This window comes from Ylistrum balloti, unplaced genomic scaffold (assembly GCF_031769215.1).
Source record: "Ylistrum balloti isolate Yb309-2 unplaced genomic scaffold, AGI_CSIRO_Ybal_v1 Utg369592, whole genome shotgun sequence".
Taxonomy (NCBI): Eukaryota; Metazoa; Mollusca; class Bivalvia; order Pectinida; family Pectinidae; genus Ylistrum; species Ylistrum balloti.
The window spans coordinates 913,629-934,224 of NW_026781877.1; the positions used below are offsets into that span (position 1 = coordinate 913,629).

The window sequence follows — 20,596 nt, forward strand, 5'->3', positions numbered from 1 at the left end:
GAGAGTGAAGGGGGAGGTGGGAGGGGGAGGGGGGAGGGGAGTAGAGGAGGTGTCATCTTAAAGGTTAATTGTTATAGCACTGGTATTCACACTAGCTCCTGGTATCTACAAGTTAGATCCTATTTCAGCACCCTCCCTAACTGTGTTCTCTCCTCTCAGTTCTCTCACTCTGTACACAGCTTTCTTGTTCTGTATACACTGATGTGAAGTGACCACTAGTTAGGATGTAAACCCCTGTGTATATACAAACCAGACTTAGAATGTACTGGAAATCAATGTCAATCTTAAAGCCATCATTAGGGATATTACAAATCAATTTCTGTCAACACTGGAGTAATACAGCATGGCTGAACGCACTGGCTAAATATGTCTCAGGTCTTGTTATCATACTAACAGTACTGCATGGCTCAACACCCTGGCGAAAAATACAGGTTTTAAGGGAAGGTTGAAAGCCTTCTAACTAAATATACAGGTTTTAGAGTAAGGTTGAAAGCCCTCTGCCCAAATACACATGTTTCAGAAGAAGGTTGAAAACACTCAGGCCAAATATACAGGTTTTAGAGGAAGGTTGAAAGCCCTCTGACCAAATACACATGTTTCAGAGGAAGGTTGAAAACACTCAGGCCAAATATACAGGTTTTAGAGGAAGGTTGAAAGCCCTCTGACCAAATACACATGTTTCAGAGGAAGGTTGAAAACAAACAGGCCAAAAAGAAAGGTAATAGAGTAACGTTGAAAGCCCTCTGACCAAATACACATGTTTCAGAGGAAGGTTGAAAACACTCAGGCCAAATATACAGGTTTTAGAGGAAGGTTGAAAGCCCTCTGACCAAATACACATGTTTCAGAGGAAGGTTGAAAACACTCAGGCCAAATATACAGGTTTTAGAGGAAGGTTGAAAGCCCTCTGACCAAATACACATGTTTCAGAGGAAGGTTGAAAACACTCAGGCCAAATATACAGGTTTTAGAGGAAGGTTGAAAGCCCTCTGACCAAATACACATGTTTCAGAGGAAGGTTGAAAACACTCAGGCCAAATATACAGGTTTTAGAGGAAGGTTGAAAGCCCTCTGACCAAATACACATGTTTCAGAGGAAGGTTGAAAACACTCAGGCCAAATATACAGGTTTTAGAGGAAGGTTGAAAGCCCTCTGACCAAATACACATGTTTCAGAGGAAGGCTGAGAGCATTCTGGCCAAAAGAGAATCACTTAACACATATGTCAAATACTAGAGACTACACACAGTAGTGTCGACCTAGTAAGACTGGGTAACACTTGTGACTACACACAGTAGTGTCGACCTAGTAAGACTGGGTAACACTTGTGACTGGGTAACACTTGTGACTACACACAGTAGTGTCGACCTAGTAAGACTGGGTAACACTTGTGACTACACACAGTAGTGTCTACCTATTAAGATTGGGTAACACTCGTGACTACACACAGTAGTGTCTACCTATTAAGATTGGGTAACACGTGTGACTACACACAGTAGTGTCTACCTATTAAGATTGGGTAACACGTGTGACTACACACAGTAGTGTCTACCTATTAAGATTGGGTAACACCTGTGACTACACACAGTAATGTCTTCTAATTAAGATTGGGTAACACCTGTGACTACACTAATAGTCCTTTTGTTCAGGAGTTTTGGCTGTTGCTGGTGATGTGAGATGAGGGAATGTGCTTTGTTTTTATAGCCATTATTTATAACATCTGTAAAGACTTGACAGCATTCCAGCCGCCTGTTTCTGCCTGACCACAAACATTAATTAAAGAGATAGCCATAACTATGTCCAAACTCCTCAGGATGAAAATTGACCACAGAAAATATCCACTGGACACTCATTAAAAACATCACCATTTCTGAACCAAAAGATAACCTAATTCTATCTGTTGTGGAATAATGCCTTAGCAGTGTGTTCAATATCCATAACAGACTGAGAAATGACCACAACCAGCCTGAAGACACAAAGTAAACTAATGAATGGTTATCACAGGCCATTACCGAAAATGGCTACTCTGTGATGGTCAGCTGTCAGATTTAGGGTTAATGAAGATTCAGGACACATGCCTGACCAGATACAATCTGAATCAGATTCCTCACCCATCAATCTAGTACCTGTATCACTGACAGCACATCATCTGTTATAATTAGTAATCCTGTTAGGACAGGTGCTTGTTTAGACAGGTGGTGTGTCTATCAGAATTCCCATATTAACAAGTTCAAAAGAAATATTTTTTATATAAGAATGGTTCTAACTGTGAATGCTTTTGATGAAATAGAAAATGTATGTGAGACATGAACGCTCTGTTCTCATGCATACCAGAAACATTGTTGATGACAATGCAGAAATGTTAACTATGAACTTATATGATAAGGTGTAGAACTATATGTTAAGATATTGTAGATGACAATGATTTGGAATAGGGCACGAAAGACATTATCATAATCCTGGTAAGTCTTTCCTTTCATCAAATCTTGTCCACGTTTCATTCAATTTTCAGTTTATTTAAGTTGGAATAAAGATTTCAGCTTCCTATATACATGTTACTTTCTCCCTTTCAACCAATAACATCTGAGTATTTATTAATATATTTGACACATGAGAGTTTTATCAGCAGATTGGAAGCAGGATGAAAACAAAGTCTAAGAGAAATTAGAATGCATGAAGGTAGATAGTGATAGATAGTGATATTACTTTCAATACTGTGTAATTATCCTGTGAAGGTCTTTCTTTCATAGAATTGTTTCTTTTTCAAAACAATCTATAAAAAATCTAGATATCTTTAATATTTTAGTATGATAATTTTTATTCATGAATTCTCATTAGACAAGAAACCTAGTCACATATCTTGGCAGCTATTATATTTGAAAATATACAGTTACCTTTCAATTAAAAATCTTAATTAAATAATATCAAAATGATATTTCATATTTTTAATTAGAATACAGAATGAGTATTTTACATGATTTCATTTTTACAACTCATAAATAAACATAACAGACACAATTTTCATTTTTCATTTTCTTTCCCCTTCACGCTCATGTCCGGTTTCCACAATAAATGTTGGTTCTAATTTTATTAAGATATCATCATATATGAAATCAATGAAAAATGCAATTATATGTTAGTCACTTATTTAATTAAATAGTTAATTAAGTAAAGCAATTCATTTTCAACAGAAAATGTCAAAAAGATAATTCATAACCAAACAGATGTATATTAATGCTTGAATGGCAGGAGCTGCACTTAAGTTCAAGGTTAAAATGTCAAACATGTAGAAAACTGCTTATTTTCACACATTGAAAGTGTTTGTAAAAGCCAGGAAAAGCTCATAGATCTGTTATTCCAGTTGAAAGATCAGCAATATTTAAATAGTCTAGTTCGATCTTTTTCTAAAGTACTGAGGAGAGTCAATATGAAGATGTAATGGGTATGCTCCTCAATTTGTTGGCCTAGGTGTTTAAACATATAAACAAGTTGATCAGGACTTTAGCCAGCAGATCTACTGATCTTAATGATAAGCCTGGAGCATTAGCATCAGTCAACTTGTATATCTTTTTAAAATTGTAAACTTCAGTAAAACATTGAAATATACTGTACCAATATCAGTTAATGGCTTGTTGTCGTCACATTATTATCATTACTATCTAAAAGACTTCGGTGTTTCTTCCATTTAATGAAAAAAAAGGAAAATCCTTGCAAACATATCATAGCTGCTGTAAAGTTTAAAGTTACCAATGCTTAATGTGGTTGTCTACGGCAACAGCTGGCTTATTAACCTACAAAAATTCACCAAACTAATGTTCTGTATCAACTTATTTCTGTTACTGTGTTGCTATGGAAACTAAAACTAAGGTATATACCACATGTCACTGTTTACTGTAAACAATGGGTGGGAGCAGAAACGACTGGTGTGAAAAATTATCATGGGATTGGAATAAAGAATCTATATATTTTGGACAGTGTGATTAATATACATTACAACCAGGTATTACCTTATGTCTTAATTCAGTAGTCACTGGACATAGAAATTTGAAACAAGGACAAAATCATTCCTAAAAAACTTTGTGCCATACATAACAAGTGACACTTATAAGACACATGAGTTTTCCTTTATCTACCATGATTAAGGGTTCCCTAAAATGAGTAACAACACACCTTCATGACAAATAGTGTCAGAATATATGCATCTAATTCTTATCTGCTATATATCATTACCTTAATACATATATTACAAGGCATACTGTTTTTTTTACTTAAATTTTGAAGCATTCATTGTATACCTAGAAAATATGTCATTGTGGATTTTTTGGGGTGGGGTGGGTTAGGGTGGGGGAGGTGGGAGGTGCGGGGAGATTCATGATTTCTATTCTTTAAAGAGATTTGAGAGGGCAACAACACTTTAAAATCTAAGGGAAACAGTAATTTTTTTTTTTTTTAAACTGTAATAGCAAGGATGGTATTCTGATATATAGACTTTCAGCTGCAGTATAAGCCAAAGTCAGTCAGTACTAGCCAGGGGTGCTGGTTCATTCCTTTATGGTCTATTTGTTGTTCATGTGAACAAGCCAAAAATAAATCAAATACTTAAATGCAAACTGCTCAAAATCTTATAAGACTCCAGGAATTGAATGAGGAAACCCAGGTCAGTTTATCCATCATCAACTGGCAGATGTGACTTCATGTAGCTTGTCTACCCATTTATACATCTCCTCGTTCTAAACATGATGGGATATTTCAAATTTGTCACAATATTACTTTGGTCTTAGTATTACTGAGGGATTATGTGTCAGACATCGAAAACCAATTGTCTCAAGGTTTTTTGTCCACAAAATGTCAAATACTGTAAGTAGAAAGGTAATCTCCAGTGATTCTCTAACAGAGACAGCAGACTCAGTTCTATGTTCAGCTTTACACTTGTATTCCCCATCATATTCTGAAAATATTGGTTGACTGAATTTGACTATAATTACAACCTAATATTACAAAGTTATCATTTTCCTGTGTGTGAAATATCAATGCTATTTTCTGTATTTGACTGTAAGGACAACATTTGCATACAATAATATAAAGATTTATATAATATCAGTGATTGTCCAGAAATTGCACAGCTATTTTTACCTAAAAAAAGACTGAAATGTCAACAAATATATAGAAAATCTACAGAAAACTCAGTTCCATGAGTATTTAAAAGAGAAATTGCTGCGTGTAACTGCCTTCCGGAGGGAGATTTCTTGTGACATTCTGACATGACAGTGTCAGAGGTTTTGCAGTATTAGGGATCAGATCCCAGGCATGAGAAGTATAGGAGCCATAAGGCTGTTCCCTCCAACATGCCAGAGTGATACACAAGGTCGAGCAGACTACACAATCAATAAACTTAGGAAATATGTGCCAGCCACGAGTATAAACCAAACCAAAACACCAGGTCTTACCTTTAATTGATAGCTCCAATCTTCTCTCAACTCTCTCCGCAAACACCACTTATAAATCCAAATTTGAGATCCCTTTTTAAGGTCTTGCTCCCAAGGCATATGTCATAATTTTTAGGATAATTTAAATACAAGTAAAATGCCTTGTGTAGAAACTATGTCGGACTATAATAACCGTGGCTGTAGGCTGTAGCCCTAGGATCAGCACTCTGAGGCTAACACTAGGATGAAGCTGAACCACGACATGTGCTCCTGATTCCACAGAACACCCAAGTACGTAACAGCACAGCAGGAGACTTTTATAATTCCTTTCTCAGTCTGCTGTGTTACACGTACCTGAATTTTTCATTCAAGTGTCTGTTTTTTTAATTGTTCCTGTCCTCAGTGCTAGGCTGGCCTGGCCTGTATGATAGAAGTATCGAAGAGCAGTGTGCTATACAGCTGCTGTTCTGTGTGTAGTGTAAACTCACAATCCCCACAGACACGCGTGCTGGCTCTATTGTTTCTTTTTCTTAACACCTTCACAAAATGTTTTCATTTAATGGTTGCTAGTGTTTATGTAATTACAGCTGGACATGTTTTGGGTTTAAATAACAGTTCCATCGCCTCGTGCCTACTGTTTCCTGTTTTTCCCAGGATACATCAATCAAGTGCACGGATAATGGTCATTGGAAAGGCAGTACAATAAACAGACTTTGGGACAAAAAAAGAAAACAAAAAAATAAAAATTCACTGATGGTTTTGTGATGACCAGGTGTAATGATTGATGCACTACAACACATTATAGCAACACATCAGTTCACACTTAACACAATGTATGACCAGCTAGTATAACATCAGTTCATATTTGAATCAAATATATCTGAAGTGTTCATACTTACAATACACTGACCAGGAAGTGTGACATCAGTTTATACTTTTATTACACCGACCAGGAAGTGTGACATCAATTCATACTTATAATACACTGACCAGAAAGTGTGACATCAGTACATACTTATAATACACTGACCAGGAAGTGTGACATCAATTCATATTTATAATACACTGACCAGGAAGTGTGACATCAATTCATACTTATAATACACTGACCAGGAAGTGTGACATCAATTCATACTTATAATACACTGACCAGGAAGTGTGACAACAGTTCATACTTATGATACACTGACCAGAAAGTGTGACATCAGTTCATACTTATAATACACTGACCAGGAAGTGTGACATCAATTCATACTTTATACACTGACCAGGAAGTATGACATCAGTTCATACTTATCATACACTGACCAGGAAGTGTGACATCAGTTCATACTTATAATACACTGACCAGAAAGTGTGACATCAGTACATACTTATAATACACTGACCAGGAAGTGTGACATCAGTTCATACTTATAATACACTGACCAGAAAGTGTGACATCAGTACATACTTATAATACACTGACCAGGAAGTGTGACATCAATTCATATTTATTATACACTGACCAGGAAGTGTGACATCAGTTCATACTTTTATTAAACTGACCAGAAAGTTTGACATCAGTTCATACTTATAATACACTGACCAGAAAGTATGACATCAGTTCATACTTATAATACACTGACCAGAAAGTGTGACATCAGTTCATACTTATAATACACTGACCAGGAAGTGTGACATCAATTCATACTTTTATTAAACTGACCAGAAAGTTTGACATCAGTTCATACTTATAATACACTGACCAGGAAGTGTGACATCAATTCATACTTATATAATACACTGATCAGGGTTTAAGTATTTGATATCACAGTGTAAACTTTAATTATAACCAAAGTTCCTCTACTTGCACATCACTTACAGTAAATTGTGACAGTATTTTACACACTGCTAGTATTACAGAACTGTAAAGAGACACAGTTGTGTACTGTAAGTACATACCTTTGATCTTCTTCTGTCAGTTATTCCTGAAACAGTTGGAAATATCTTCTTTATTGACATAGAATCTGTAAATAAAGAAAGCGACACCTTATAAACTCCACTCCTACGTGTAAACTTCCCGACAGATGACATATCTCATACAGACAGGAAATCATTCTTTTTCTTACAGTTTGAAATCGAAGGAATTTGTGAGAAATGCAAGGTTGTGTCAGTTTAAAGTAAAACATGATGCATAATAAAAATATCAATCAGTGAACGGCCCTGGTCCTCTAAATACATCTAATGCAAATAACATTCACAGAAACCTAGTAAACAAAGATTTCTCCAGCTTCAGATCTGCTAACTATGAAGATAAAACTATCTAATAGACAGTTATTCCCAGACTGTGTAAAGGATATCTGCAATAAATGCACATTATTGCCAAAGAAAATCTCGTTACATCTCACAGACCAACAGTGTATTGGTGTGATATACAAACACATGTACACAGTCTCACATATATACCTCAGGTTGGTGTCAGCGGAAATCTGTTAAAAGATACACCTTCATGTCAGAGAGTTCCATAAAAATCACCCACACAGAAGTCTTAACAATCTCACAGTGCCCTGCTCCACAGCATCATCACAGTATTTATTGAACCCAAGCATATTATAGTCCAGCTAAAGGAGATGAGGATTAGCTGGTGAAGAAAACACTACCTGGTTCACTTACCTGTTCACTTTACTTTCTACAAAGCTTAGAATCCAAATCAATTATAAAATGTCAACAAGTTGAATAATATGACACATTTTCAGAAGTTATTGCCAGGTAATATCCATTGCTTATTGGAACACGCAACTACTGGCGGGGAATAGTTATTGTCTATAGGACGAGCTATGGCTGAGGAATAAATATTGCCAGGGAACAACTATCACGAATGTACGGTTATTGCCAGGGAACACTTATATCCACAGAACAGTTACTGCCAGGGAACACTTATATCCACAGAACAGTTACTGCCAGGGAACACTTATATCCACAGAACAGTTACTGCCAGGGAACACTTATATCCACAGAACAGTTACTGCCAGGGAACACTTATATCCACAGAACAGTTACTGCCAGGGAACACTTCTATCCACAGAACAGTTACTGCCAGGGAACACTTATATTCACAGTTACTGCCATAGAACTACTACTGTACATTTAATGCCATGAAACATTTACATCCACAAAACTGTTACTGCTCCTTGGAAAAATTATCACAAATGTACAGTTATTGCCAGGGAACACTTCTCTCCAATGACCATTTGTTGCCAGGGAACACTTCTATCCAGTGACCATTTGTTGCCAGGTAACACTTCTATCCAATGACCATTTATTGCCAGGGAACACTAACAATCAATGACCATTTATTGCCAGGGAACACTTAACAATCAATGACCATTTATTGCCAGGGAACACTTATATCCAGTTAACATTTATTGCCAGGGAACACTTATCAATCAATGACCATTTATTGCCAGGGAACACTTATATCCAGTTAACATTTATTGCCAGGGAACACTTATATCTGCTTAATATTTATTGCCAGGGAACTCTTTTATCCATAGAAGAGTTACTACCAGGAAACAACTATTGCATGTATACAGTTATTGTCAGGGAACATTTACTGCTAGGGAACAGTTACAGTTATTGACCTGAAACCTGTTTTTTCCAACAATATTGTTTTAACTGTTATTAGCAACAAAGAGTTTTTACCAGTGAAAAGATATTACCAAGGAATACCTATTTCTAGTAAATAGACATTACCAGTGAAATAATTATTACCAGTAAACAGTTATCATTAGTGAAGAGTATTACCAGTGAACAGTTATCATTAGTGAAGAGTATTACCAGTGAACAGTTATCATTAGTGAAGAGTATTACCAGTGAACAGTTATCATTAGTGAAGAGTATTACTAGTGAACAGTTATCATTAGTGAAGAGTATTACCAGTGAACAGTTATCATTAGTGAAGAGTATTACTAGTGAACAGTTATCATTAGTGAAGAGTATTACTAGTGAACAGTTATCATTAGTGAAGAGTATTACTAGTGAACAGTTATCATTGGTGAAGAGTATTACTAGTGAACAGTTATCATTGGTGAAGTGTATTACTAGTGAACAGTTATCATTGGTGAAGAGTATTACTAGTGAACAGTTATCATTAGTGAAGAGTATTACTAGTGAACAGTTATCATTAGTGAAGAGTATTACTAGTGAACAGTTATCATTAGTGAAGAGTATTACTAGTGAACAGTTATCATTAGTGAAGAGTATTACTAGTGAACAGTTATCATTAGTGAAGAGTATTACTAGTGAACAGTTATCATTAGTGAAGAGTATTACTAGTGAACAGTTATCATTAGTGAAGAGTATTACTAGTGAACAGTTATCATTAGTGAAGAGTATTACTAGTGAACAGTTATCATTAGTGAAGAGTATTACTAGTGAACAGTTATCATTGGTGAAGAGTATTACCAGTGAACAGTTATCATTGGTGAAGAGTATTACTAGTGAACAGTTATCATTGGTGAAGAGTATTACCAGTGAACAGTTATCATTAGTGAAGAGTATTACTAGTGAACAGTTATCATTAGTGAAGAGTATTACTAGTGAACAGTTATCATTAGTGAAGAGTATTACTAGTGAACAGTTATCATTAGTGAAGAGTATTACTAGTGAACAGTTATCATTAGTGAAGAGTATTACTAGTGAACAGTTATCATTAGTGAAGAGTATTACTAGTGAACAGTTATCATTGGTGAAGAGTATTACTAGTGAACAGTTATCATTAGTGAAGAGTATTACTAGTGAACAGTTATCATTGGTGAAGAGTATTACTAGTGAACAGTTATCATTAGTGAAGAGTATTACTAGTGAACAGTTATTCCCAGGGAAGAGTTTTTACTTGTGAAAAGCTATTATCAGTGAACAGTTATTAACGGAACAGTCATTACCAGAGAACGGTTATTAACAGGAACAGTTAATACCAGTCCAAGTTCTCTCAGTAAAACTTTACCAACATGTAGAGTTTCCGGTAAGTTTTGTGGATGAGAAACAGATCGTAGTCGTCGCTCTGTACATTAACACCTCACTGACATGCTTGAATGTGTGGCTTACTTCATTTTCTACATCTAATTTGTGGCATGTTTAGGGTGTGACATGTTTGATTGTGTACATAGTATGTGTCATCAAATTCTGGCATGTAAGCATATTTTCTGTAGTGCGTTGCACTTTAGTTTGTGGATGGCATATCATATTCCATGTTCATATTTTGGCATTTCTCAGCATATAAATCTGATTATTATGCAAGTTGCCTTTGTGCATTAATAATATTTGCTGTGATACATTCTTGGTTGGCACTTACTGTTTTTCGCTTTTGTTTCAGCAAAAGGTAGGTTTTATTGAGAGGCAATGTTGATTGTGTTATGAAATTTTTGCATGATGTGGCCTTGAGATTTTGTGGCATCTTTTCTTAGAATAATTGAGTGTGTGGCATGAGTGTTCCATTGTTTTCATCAATAATGAAAAGTATTCTCTGTAGCGTTTCATTAGAAACCTTTTCATTCATACTATAATATAAGAGATAAGACACATCATCATTCCATTTCTTGCATGCTTTTTGTAGCAGTCAGACTGAAATCTATTAACTGTAATCACCCCGCCAATTGCCTTTCTCCGCTCACTTGCTTCATCAATAGTATGATATTGCTGATATACATTGCTATCTCCAACTGATACGGCTAATAGCCATTTATTCTTTTGCTTACTGCCAAACACAACACCTAAAATTTTATATTTATCAAAGAAATGATATTTTACTCAAAAGAAAGACAAACCAAAAAAAAAAAAAATGTTTTGGAAATAAGTCAACAACAGCTAGTCAGGATTCTGGAAGAATCTGCACTTTTGTTTGGAGGATAAATTTACAACTAATATGCTAGATGGGATGTTTTCCTTTGAATCATTGTCATCTTAATTGAGATCCTCATCTTTTCCATAAAATAAGTATTTCAGGAATGTTTTTAACCAAGTAAAATATCAATTATTACTTTTTGAATATTCCATTCTATTTTAGATATTTTCATTTTAACCACTTTTTGTTACCGTACATATCTTAGTCTCTACTTTTTCTAGTTTTCTTTGTGTGTGTAAGACTTGTTTATTTCTGAGAAATGGCGCCTCTTCTCTATCTCACCCTCACTAAACTGTAAAATAATTAATTTTCGAAGGTTTTATTGTTCAATTTGTGACAGCTCCTTATCCACAGAATTATATGTCCATGAAAACAAGTAAAACTATTGGTGTATTTTAGTGCTAGTGGAATTTATGGACCAGATTTATCCACAAATTGAATTTTACAAAACCATGAAAATTGAGCCTTGATTTTACAGTTTTTCAACATCACCTTCATACTTAATATTACTTTCTTTCACCCTGACATGAAATCATTTCTCCTGATCTCACTCCTCTTTTTAATAGTTCATGTTCATACCTTACGACCATCAAAGGTACCAAGTTTCTGATAGACAATAAACATAATAAAACAATTTCCACCCAAAAAACCAGTCTCTCCTTTTCTCATTGCTAATATTACAGCTGATATCAAAGCTACAATGTTCCGCAATTGTCTGCTGTACAGTTTTATGATGGTGTTCAGTTCCTATTTCTTCCCATTTCCTTTGTGCTGATGATTAAAGCATGCTGTTCTCTTTCTATCTAATAAGTAATTTATATAAGCAAACCTTGAGAAATTGACTGCCAAAGTTACTGAACTGACATCCATACTTTCTTTCATTGTTGAAAGAAACATACAAAAAAGTCTCCAAATAAGTATTATTACCCAGTAAATCATTTCTCTTAATTTTACCTTTCAGAATAAGTTTGCCTAAGAAACTGTATATAAACATTCATCTATAATATTTTCTTTTGATAAGTGATATTGGCCTTGGTGTTTATTTATGTTAAAATGCTTTGAGCATATCTTCTGTGCTAGTTGACTACAAGAGGCCCAAGGGTTTTGATGGTCATCTGACAATTAAAAAATCATTTGAGAAATTATTGCCTTACACATGTGATGTTTCAAATGAAATTTGGTTGAAATCTGCTAGGGAATTAGGAAAACTAGCATTGTGGTAAGCAAAATTTCAGCAAAATTCTCCGTTTTGGTGGGGTAGATTGTCTGAATTTAAGAAAAGATTTTTTAAAAATCCTTTTCATGCAGTGCCATACATAAGGCCATCACTAGAGACCTGCAGTGCTGTCTGTCCCGAAACCATCCACTTGCCCACCTCTTATGATGTTGTATCAGCACATCTGCATTTGTTTTAGCAAAAATTTACCAAATTTTTTTTTCTCTAATTTATAATATTACACTTTTGTGTTATATGTAACTTGTGAAGGCAATGTTAAATACTCCAACTCACCTCTTAATTTTAATAGTATTTGTTATTTATTTATCTAAAATTTGTGGCCCTTAATTGTTATTTCAAAACACACGCAAGGGAGACAATCCCCATATAGAAAGGCATATTGGAGTATATCATCAGATACAGGGATCTAAGATAATGAATCAAATGCAATTTTACTTCTTCAACACATCCAATGAATATTCCACTTTTCACATTAACTTAATGGAAAATTTTTTTTCTTTTTATTTTATTTCAGCTTATGTCAATTAAATGGCAGATAGCTTATAAAGCACAACATTCCAAATTACAATGAATTAATCTCTGTGATGCCATAGTTTGCAAATGAAGTTACATTTGTTTGTCATTTACACAATGGAAAATAGATTCAAATATGCTTCATAATTGGTAAACTTCAATGAGAACCATTTGGATTTATAAAATATTTACTGTTAATTGATACCATTATATCGACTAATTTATTCTAAATCAAAATGTTGTTCAGGAAAATACAATTTCATATCATTGTTATACAGCTGTCCAAGTAAGAAATTGGCGAAGAACTGAGAGAGGAATTTTCAGGAAAAGTTCTGAATCAAACACAACAGGTAGTAGGTCCTTCAGGAATACCTGAATGAATATACCATCCTGCAAACCACACATTTCATGTCAGGGTGACAGACTGCCATATAAGATATCATTAAAAAATTGAGAGAGGAGATCTCTACAGACAAGTTTCAAAATATTACCAAAAAAAAAAAACAATTAAAAAAGGGCGTAGTAACTTGATCTTTCAAATACAGTGGCATGAAAATGCTGTTCAGGAAGGTACAATTTATTTCAAAGGTGATTAAGTCAACCAAGTTGCAAAAAGATTGCTTGCAAATGGTGGGAGGATTGATCACCAGCTCTAAATCAAAGTAATATGATGGATGCATGAAAACTATAGATGTTGTTTATTAACTCCTCCAATGTATCAAAATATAAACAGATTGTATCCTTTTTGAATGTGGATATTCTCATCCTTCAAAACATGTTTGAATTTCCAATTATCCCTGATGTGAGGGGATTCACATTATCTTGTGCCTTGTAATTGTAATTTAAACATTTTTTGAGAAACAGGAAAAGTCCTAATTTGATTTCAAAGTATTGACAGGTCTGTGATAATTTATTTCTAAAGTGTGCCTTTAATTTTGTAAATGTTGTCCGAGGAGTGATGCAGATTGACCATGATTGGTACGTTTGGAGAGTTGTTTACAACACTTACTTTATAAGATGATATGAATAATTAATCTAACTGAATGCACAAAAAAAATCCTTGAGATATCTTAACTAAAATTAATTATGAAATATCTGCTTCAATAGAAATGACTGTCTAGACACTGCTGGAACAGCATGTCAGCTGCCAACAGTCTCAGATATAACAGTTATCTAATACATCAAAACACATCAATGTTAATGCTACAGTGAATTTGATGAAAATAATTGAGTTTATTTATTAAGATAAATATTCTGATATATACCATCCCATCTTACAAAAAAGATACAACTCAAGGTATAGACAATCTCAAGTTGTATGTCACAACCTTGAAAAGGAGACTCATAACTTTGTAAATAAATATGTCATGCTTCATGGAGTCAAATCAGATTTGAGGTTTTCCTTGTAAAACGAATTATCATGATGTAATACTTACCATAATTTTATTATATCTATTATGCATATTCAATGCCTACGCCCATCTTTATATCACTGTCACAAGGATTTCAAATAATCCTGGCTACCTTCCCAAAAATTCATTTACAAACTCTCGTAACATCCTCTAAACTAATATTTCAAAGCCATGTCACACAAGGAAAGGGGTAAAGGGGAGGCCAGGTGGGATCGATTCAATAAAATTGAGGTAAGTATAACATCATAAAAATTGGTTTTACAAGAACAATCTCATCTCAGTAATACATACCATTATAACTTTATATGTTATATGTTTTGTCAATTTGTCTTACTGCGTTGGAGACTCTGAAATCCTGGAAGACGAGGCCAACAAGACATGAACCTCCGGATTAAAAAGTAGAATTCTCTCCTCAGGAATCAGGATATGACACACCGAGATGTTGGCCAGCTGACTCTGGAGGCACAGTCTGAACCACCATCAATGGTTCCTTAAGAGTAAAGACCCTCCAGAAAGGGTGGTCCAGGACCTAGGGTAGAAGTCTGTGATGGAGGTCTGACCGTACCAAAAGGCAGTGGACATGACCTCCTGAAAGGAGGAGCCATTGAGTAGGGCCCAGGATGCAGTCAAGGCCCTAACCTCATGAGCTATAACCCTATAAAAAGCTTGATCTTCATCATCAGAGTTGTCATAGGCAAATCAAACAACTTTACAGATCCACTTTGAAATGATCTGAGAAGATATATTCTGCTTACACTGCTTGATGGGCAAGAAGAGCCTCATACGAGGACCATGCCCTGACAGTTTTATTTAGATAAAACCCCAGAGATTGACAGAGACATATTAACTATGCCTATTCTCAGGCCTTACAAAATCTGACAGAGCAGGAATCTTGATAGGTTCAGGGGAATGCTCAGGCACCTGATTCTTGGCCAGTAAAGCTAGATCAGTAACTAGGGTGACTGAGGAAAAGTTCCTTGACAAACAAAGAAAAGAGGGATGAGAAGATATTGTATGAGCCTAAACTCCTGCTGCATCCAATAGGCAATGGTAATCAGGAACACTGCACTGAAGCTGACAGAGGCAGAAGCCATAGGATCGTAAGGGGCCCTCATCCAGGACTCAAGAACTAGAGCTAGACTCCATTGAGGAACTAGCTGTCTAGTCCCTGGCCCATCCCCTTATCAGCTTACTATAATAAGGTGATAGATAAGACAGATGATGTGATAGATAAGACAGATGATGTGATAGATAAGACAGATGATGTGATAGATAAGACAGATGATGTGATAGATAAGACAGATGATGTGATAGATAAGACCGATGATGTGATAGATAAGATAGATGATGTGATAGATAAGACAGATGATGTGATAGATAAGATAGATGATGTGATAGATAAGATAGATGATGTGATAGATAAATCAGATGATGTGATAGATAAGACAGATGATGTGATAGATAAGACAGATGATGTGATAGATAAGACAGATGATGTGATAGATAAATCAGATGATGTGATAGATAAGACAGATGATGTGATAGATAAGACAGATGATGTGATAGATAAGACAGATGATGTGATAGATAAATCAGATGATGTGATAGATAAGACAGATGATGTGATAGATATTGATGTGATAGATAAGACAGATGATGTGATAGATAAGACAGATGATGTGATAGATAAGACAGATGATGTGATAGATAAATCAGATGATGTGATAGATAAGACAGATGATGTGATAGATAAGACAGATGATGTGATAGATAAGACAGATGATGTGATAGATAAGACAGATGATGTGATAGATAAATCAGATGATGTGATAGATAAGACAGATGATGTGATAGATAAATCAGATGATGTGATAGATAAGACAGATGATGTGATAGATAAGACAGATGATGTGATATATATTGATGTGATAGATAAGACAGATGATGTGATAGATAAGACAGATGATGTGATAGGTAAGACCGATGATGCGATAGATAAGACAGATGATGTGATAGATAAATCAGATGATGTGATAGATAAGACAGATGATGTGATAGATAAGACAGATGATGTGATAGATAAGACAGATGATGTGATAGATAAGACAGATGATGTGATAGATGATGTGATAGACCGATGATGCGATAGATAAGACAGATGATGTGATAGATGATAAATCAGATGATGTGATAGATAAGACAGATGATGTGATAGATAAGACAGATGATGTGATAGATAAGACAGATGATGTGATAGATAAGACAGATGATGTGATAGATAATGATGTGAAAGATAAGATAGATGATGTGATAGATAACATACATGATGTGATAAATCAGATGTTTGGTAAGAACCTCATAAATCATATTTCAATACAATAAAATGAACTTTTCCCTATATACCAGAAGTTGTCTTATCAAATCATAAGAAACCATATTAAACATGTTCTTCTAGTTGATAAGTTTCAAGTTCATATACTGTGACCACCAACATAAGACAAAACATCTGTGTCATGGTGATGATGACAGTGTAGTCATTGAAACATATTACACACATGTTTATCTTTTAATTGGTTGTGTTATACACAAATCTTTTCAATATGTATAAATTGAACAGTGCCCCTTTCCTTTTCCCCTAATAAGTCTGTTGGAAAGGATTATCTAATACCGAGATAGTTGTGTGGTCTTAATTGTAAATTTTACACAATGTACCATGAAAAGACCTAGATTAATTACTTCTTAATCAAAATCTCATTTCAACCATTCTATATAAATTAAGTTTTAACAAAGTCTGCATGTAATTTATGTTACAGAAGTTACCACTAATAACCATTCTTAACGATTGAGTTACAAGCATGATATTAAAAAAGTTAATAACAAGACTCAACAATATGATTTCATTATGACTTCCTGCCTAATTCTGCCCACTTATATAAGTTTTAAGTGAACAAGAGACCATTATTCTGACTCCACTGATAAAAGACAATACAAGTTTATTGCTGCCAAGGGAATTTGATCGGTTTCAGGGGAACGTTTATTTCCCTTTTAAAAGTCGAAGGCACATCAACTCTGGAATGATCTGTCGTAATGTATTACAGAATAGTGTGGAAGAGCAGTTGCTAGTGTTACTGGTTTACTGCTTGAGAAATTTCAAATGGAATCGGTGGAGGAAGACAGATTGACAGAGTTACGTGTGATCGGAGTGTAACTCCATACAATCAGTAACACGTTCTCCAATACTAAGCATTTCACACATATGGCAGAAACCAAGATCGTGCAAGGAAACAGAATTTTAAATGTTATAAACCTTCACAAGTATATAGTCTTGATTTGTTGGAACATTTTTTGTATACAAACAGTACTATACACAGTCAAAGATCTGAATACCTGACATGAAACATTAAACATTTTCTTTCTTTGGTACAAACTTTACTGTACAAGTACAGAACTCCGAGGAAAAGAACATGTTCTGCCAGCCTAACCAGACACATCCCATGATATTTGATAAAATATTTGCCTGCTTGACTTTCCTCCCGAATCAGTGCAATTCCTCACGATTGAGTGACCTCTCGTTCGATTACGTTCGCCTCAAGACGCTGTAATGGGCAGAGCGTCTCTAACCTCAAGCTCCACAGTACACCTAATCACCGATCCCTTAGTGTGGTCATGTCATGCAGCCACGAGTACTACACATGCCATCCTTCAGTTTCTTATAACTGCACATTGTTTGCAAACCAAGCCATCTTATTGGGTCGGTTTTCTGATTAATTTCACTACTACATTTAGGATGTCATATGATATATCTCTTCAATCAAATGACAAAGATTTCTCAAATTATCACGATAACATCTATAACACTGGATATTTTCTAAAAATCAAATCAAATCAAAATTTGTTTTAGGCCAGGTCTATCGCGGAGTCCACCAGGAGCAGCTAGTGGTCACATTTTACTGTTAGAGAAAGCATATTGTCAATTTTGACATAATAAACCAGATAAAGGACATGAACCAATCATATTCAAGTTGACAATAATGTTAATTTCTTACATATGTAAACTATTTTAACATTTGATCCCTCCTCAGGGGTGGGGGCGGTAAGGCCATGGGAGGCAAAGGAACAAGGCTTTAAGAAGTACCCTGAAAATATCTTAAGTTAATTTATAAAACTTCAGAGGACAATTTTAAAATAAAGGAAAATCTAACTTTTTGGGCCCCAAATTTCCACACCCTGGGGGAGCAATCCCAGCTTTAAATCCTCATCCCCTAAGGATAACTTTGGTCAGAGCAACTATCATGATGAAGTCAAATTGCAAAAATTTCTGTACTGTGGTAAGTTCTGAAACAGTTTTCCATGTCTCAATATCATGTAATAGTTACATGTTATTGGGGTTTATTAACATATTTTCCGGCAATAAACCCTCCAATACCATGCTATTAGTCTGGGCAGAATTGTTCCTATGAAGGCTTGTTTCCTTATCTTGTAGTAAACCCACACACTGACTATGGTAGAAGAGTAAATGTGTTGTCCCCTAGGCTTAAGACCATATACTACAATGTATATTGTCAAAACTGTTCAAAGTGATGCAAATACCTCCTTTTGTTTTATGGTCAAAGTAAGTATTGGTAATTATGACATATGGTGTCTCTTTATGTAGGATTACACAACTCGTGAACAAAAATGAAACTCTTGTACAGTGTTTTATTGAGAGAAATGTTCCTTTATTTTGTTTGCTCAATTTTATTATGGAATGTTTTGGCTGTAATTTACCTTCCAAGTTATTTGACTAACAATGATATCTGCTGACATTCATCAGGAACGTGTGACAATAAATACTGCACCACAATGCAATAACATGACGCACATGAACCTGATTCCTCCACCATTGATTTTTGCCAATTGTACACATAATACACCTGGTTTTACAAAGCAAAGACAGATCCATAGCATTACAACATGGCCAGTAAATCATGGACTATTTTCATATCCAGCAAACATCAAAATTCAACTCATAGAAACTTTCATTTTCCTAAGAAAAAATATACTCATACCTACTACTTCGTTTATTTTTGTTTTTTTTTTCTTTCTTTTTTTCAATCTTGTGTGAAATATAAAATACAAACTTTCACAGCCATTAACAAATAGGCTATTTATTAAATCAATTAAATCAGAAAAAACATCTTTAATCCAGAATCAAAATCATTCTTAGAAGTTGGGAAAAAATGTCCAATCTTGTAATTGGGAAAAATCACAAAGTGGTCTCTTGATGAGATTGGAGATTGATTTCCAGCAAGGGTGAATGGAACAGTAATGATTTTTCTGAGTAAGCACAATCAGAAAGCCAGCCAGAGAGTTCGTACAAGGGGCCATCACTCAAGATTGTACAAATTAACAGCCCATGATACCCAGGGCCCAGTCGAATCAAAAATTAAATTGGACAGAAGACATACTTAGTAAATGCTCCAAGACCAGCTAGTTCTATGGGTTCACCCTGTGAAACCCACAAATATTTTTTTCTTGATTTACTAGAAACCTGAAATGACAGCATGTTCTTCTGGTACTGTCCCTTTCTTTGACTATTAAGCATAATTTCAATTTCAGACCGAACATATTCTCAACCTTCCTTACAGTGTACAAACTTCAAATAACCAAACTTTACATGTACCACCTGTACCAACTGCCAAAATTGTCACCAGTACCAACAACCAATTCTCAAATTTCATATGTACCAACTGCCAATATCCAACCAGCACATGATCCAACAGCCAATTCTCAAATTTCACATGTACCAACTGCCAATATCCAACCAGCACATGAACCAACAGCCAATTCTCAAATTTCACATGTACCAACTGCCAATATCCAACCAGCACATGAACCAACAGCCAATTCTCAAATTTCATATGTACCAACTGCCAATATCCAACCAGCACATGAACCAACAGCCAATTCTCAAATTTCACATGTACCAACTGCCAATATCCAACCAGCACATGAACCAACAGCCAATTCTCAAATTTCACATGTACCAACTCAGCACATGAACCAACAGCCAATTCTCAAATTTCACATGTACCAACTACCACTATCCAACTAGCATATGTACCAACTGCCAATTTCCAACGAG

General features: G+C 35.1%; 2 protein-coding genes across 2 annotated transcripts in view; one reads left to right on the forward strand and one right to left on the reverse strand.

Annotated features, from left to right (window-relative positions):
* The window catches only part of LOC132544935 (zinc finger CCCH domain-containing protein 10-like), a 101,221-nt gene extending 93,832 nt beyond the window's left edge, over window positions 1-7,389 (reverse strand). The window contains exon 1 of the mRNA XM_060208609.1: window positions 7,371-7,389. The gene's annotated coding sequence lies outside the window, so the exon portion shown is untranslated. The remainder of the gene's footprint in view (window positions 1-7,370) is intronic.
* A 7,254-nt stretch (window positions 7,390-14,643) lies between these two features.
* On the forward strand, window positions 14,644-16,613 carry LOC132545144 (coiled-coil domain-containing protein 1-like). Its single transcript, XM_060208822.1, has 2 exons — window positions 14,644-14,703; window positions 15,630-16,613. The coding sequence occupies exons 1-2, from the start codon at window positions 14,644-14,646 to the stop codon at window positions 16,611-16,613; spliced, it is 1,044 nt and encodes a 347-aa protein (XP_060064805.1).
* Window positions 16,614-20,596: the final 3,983 nt, after the last annotated feature.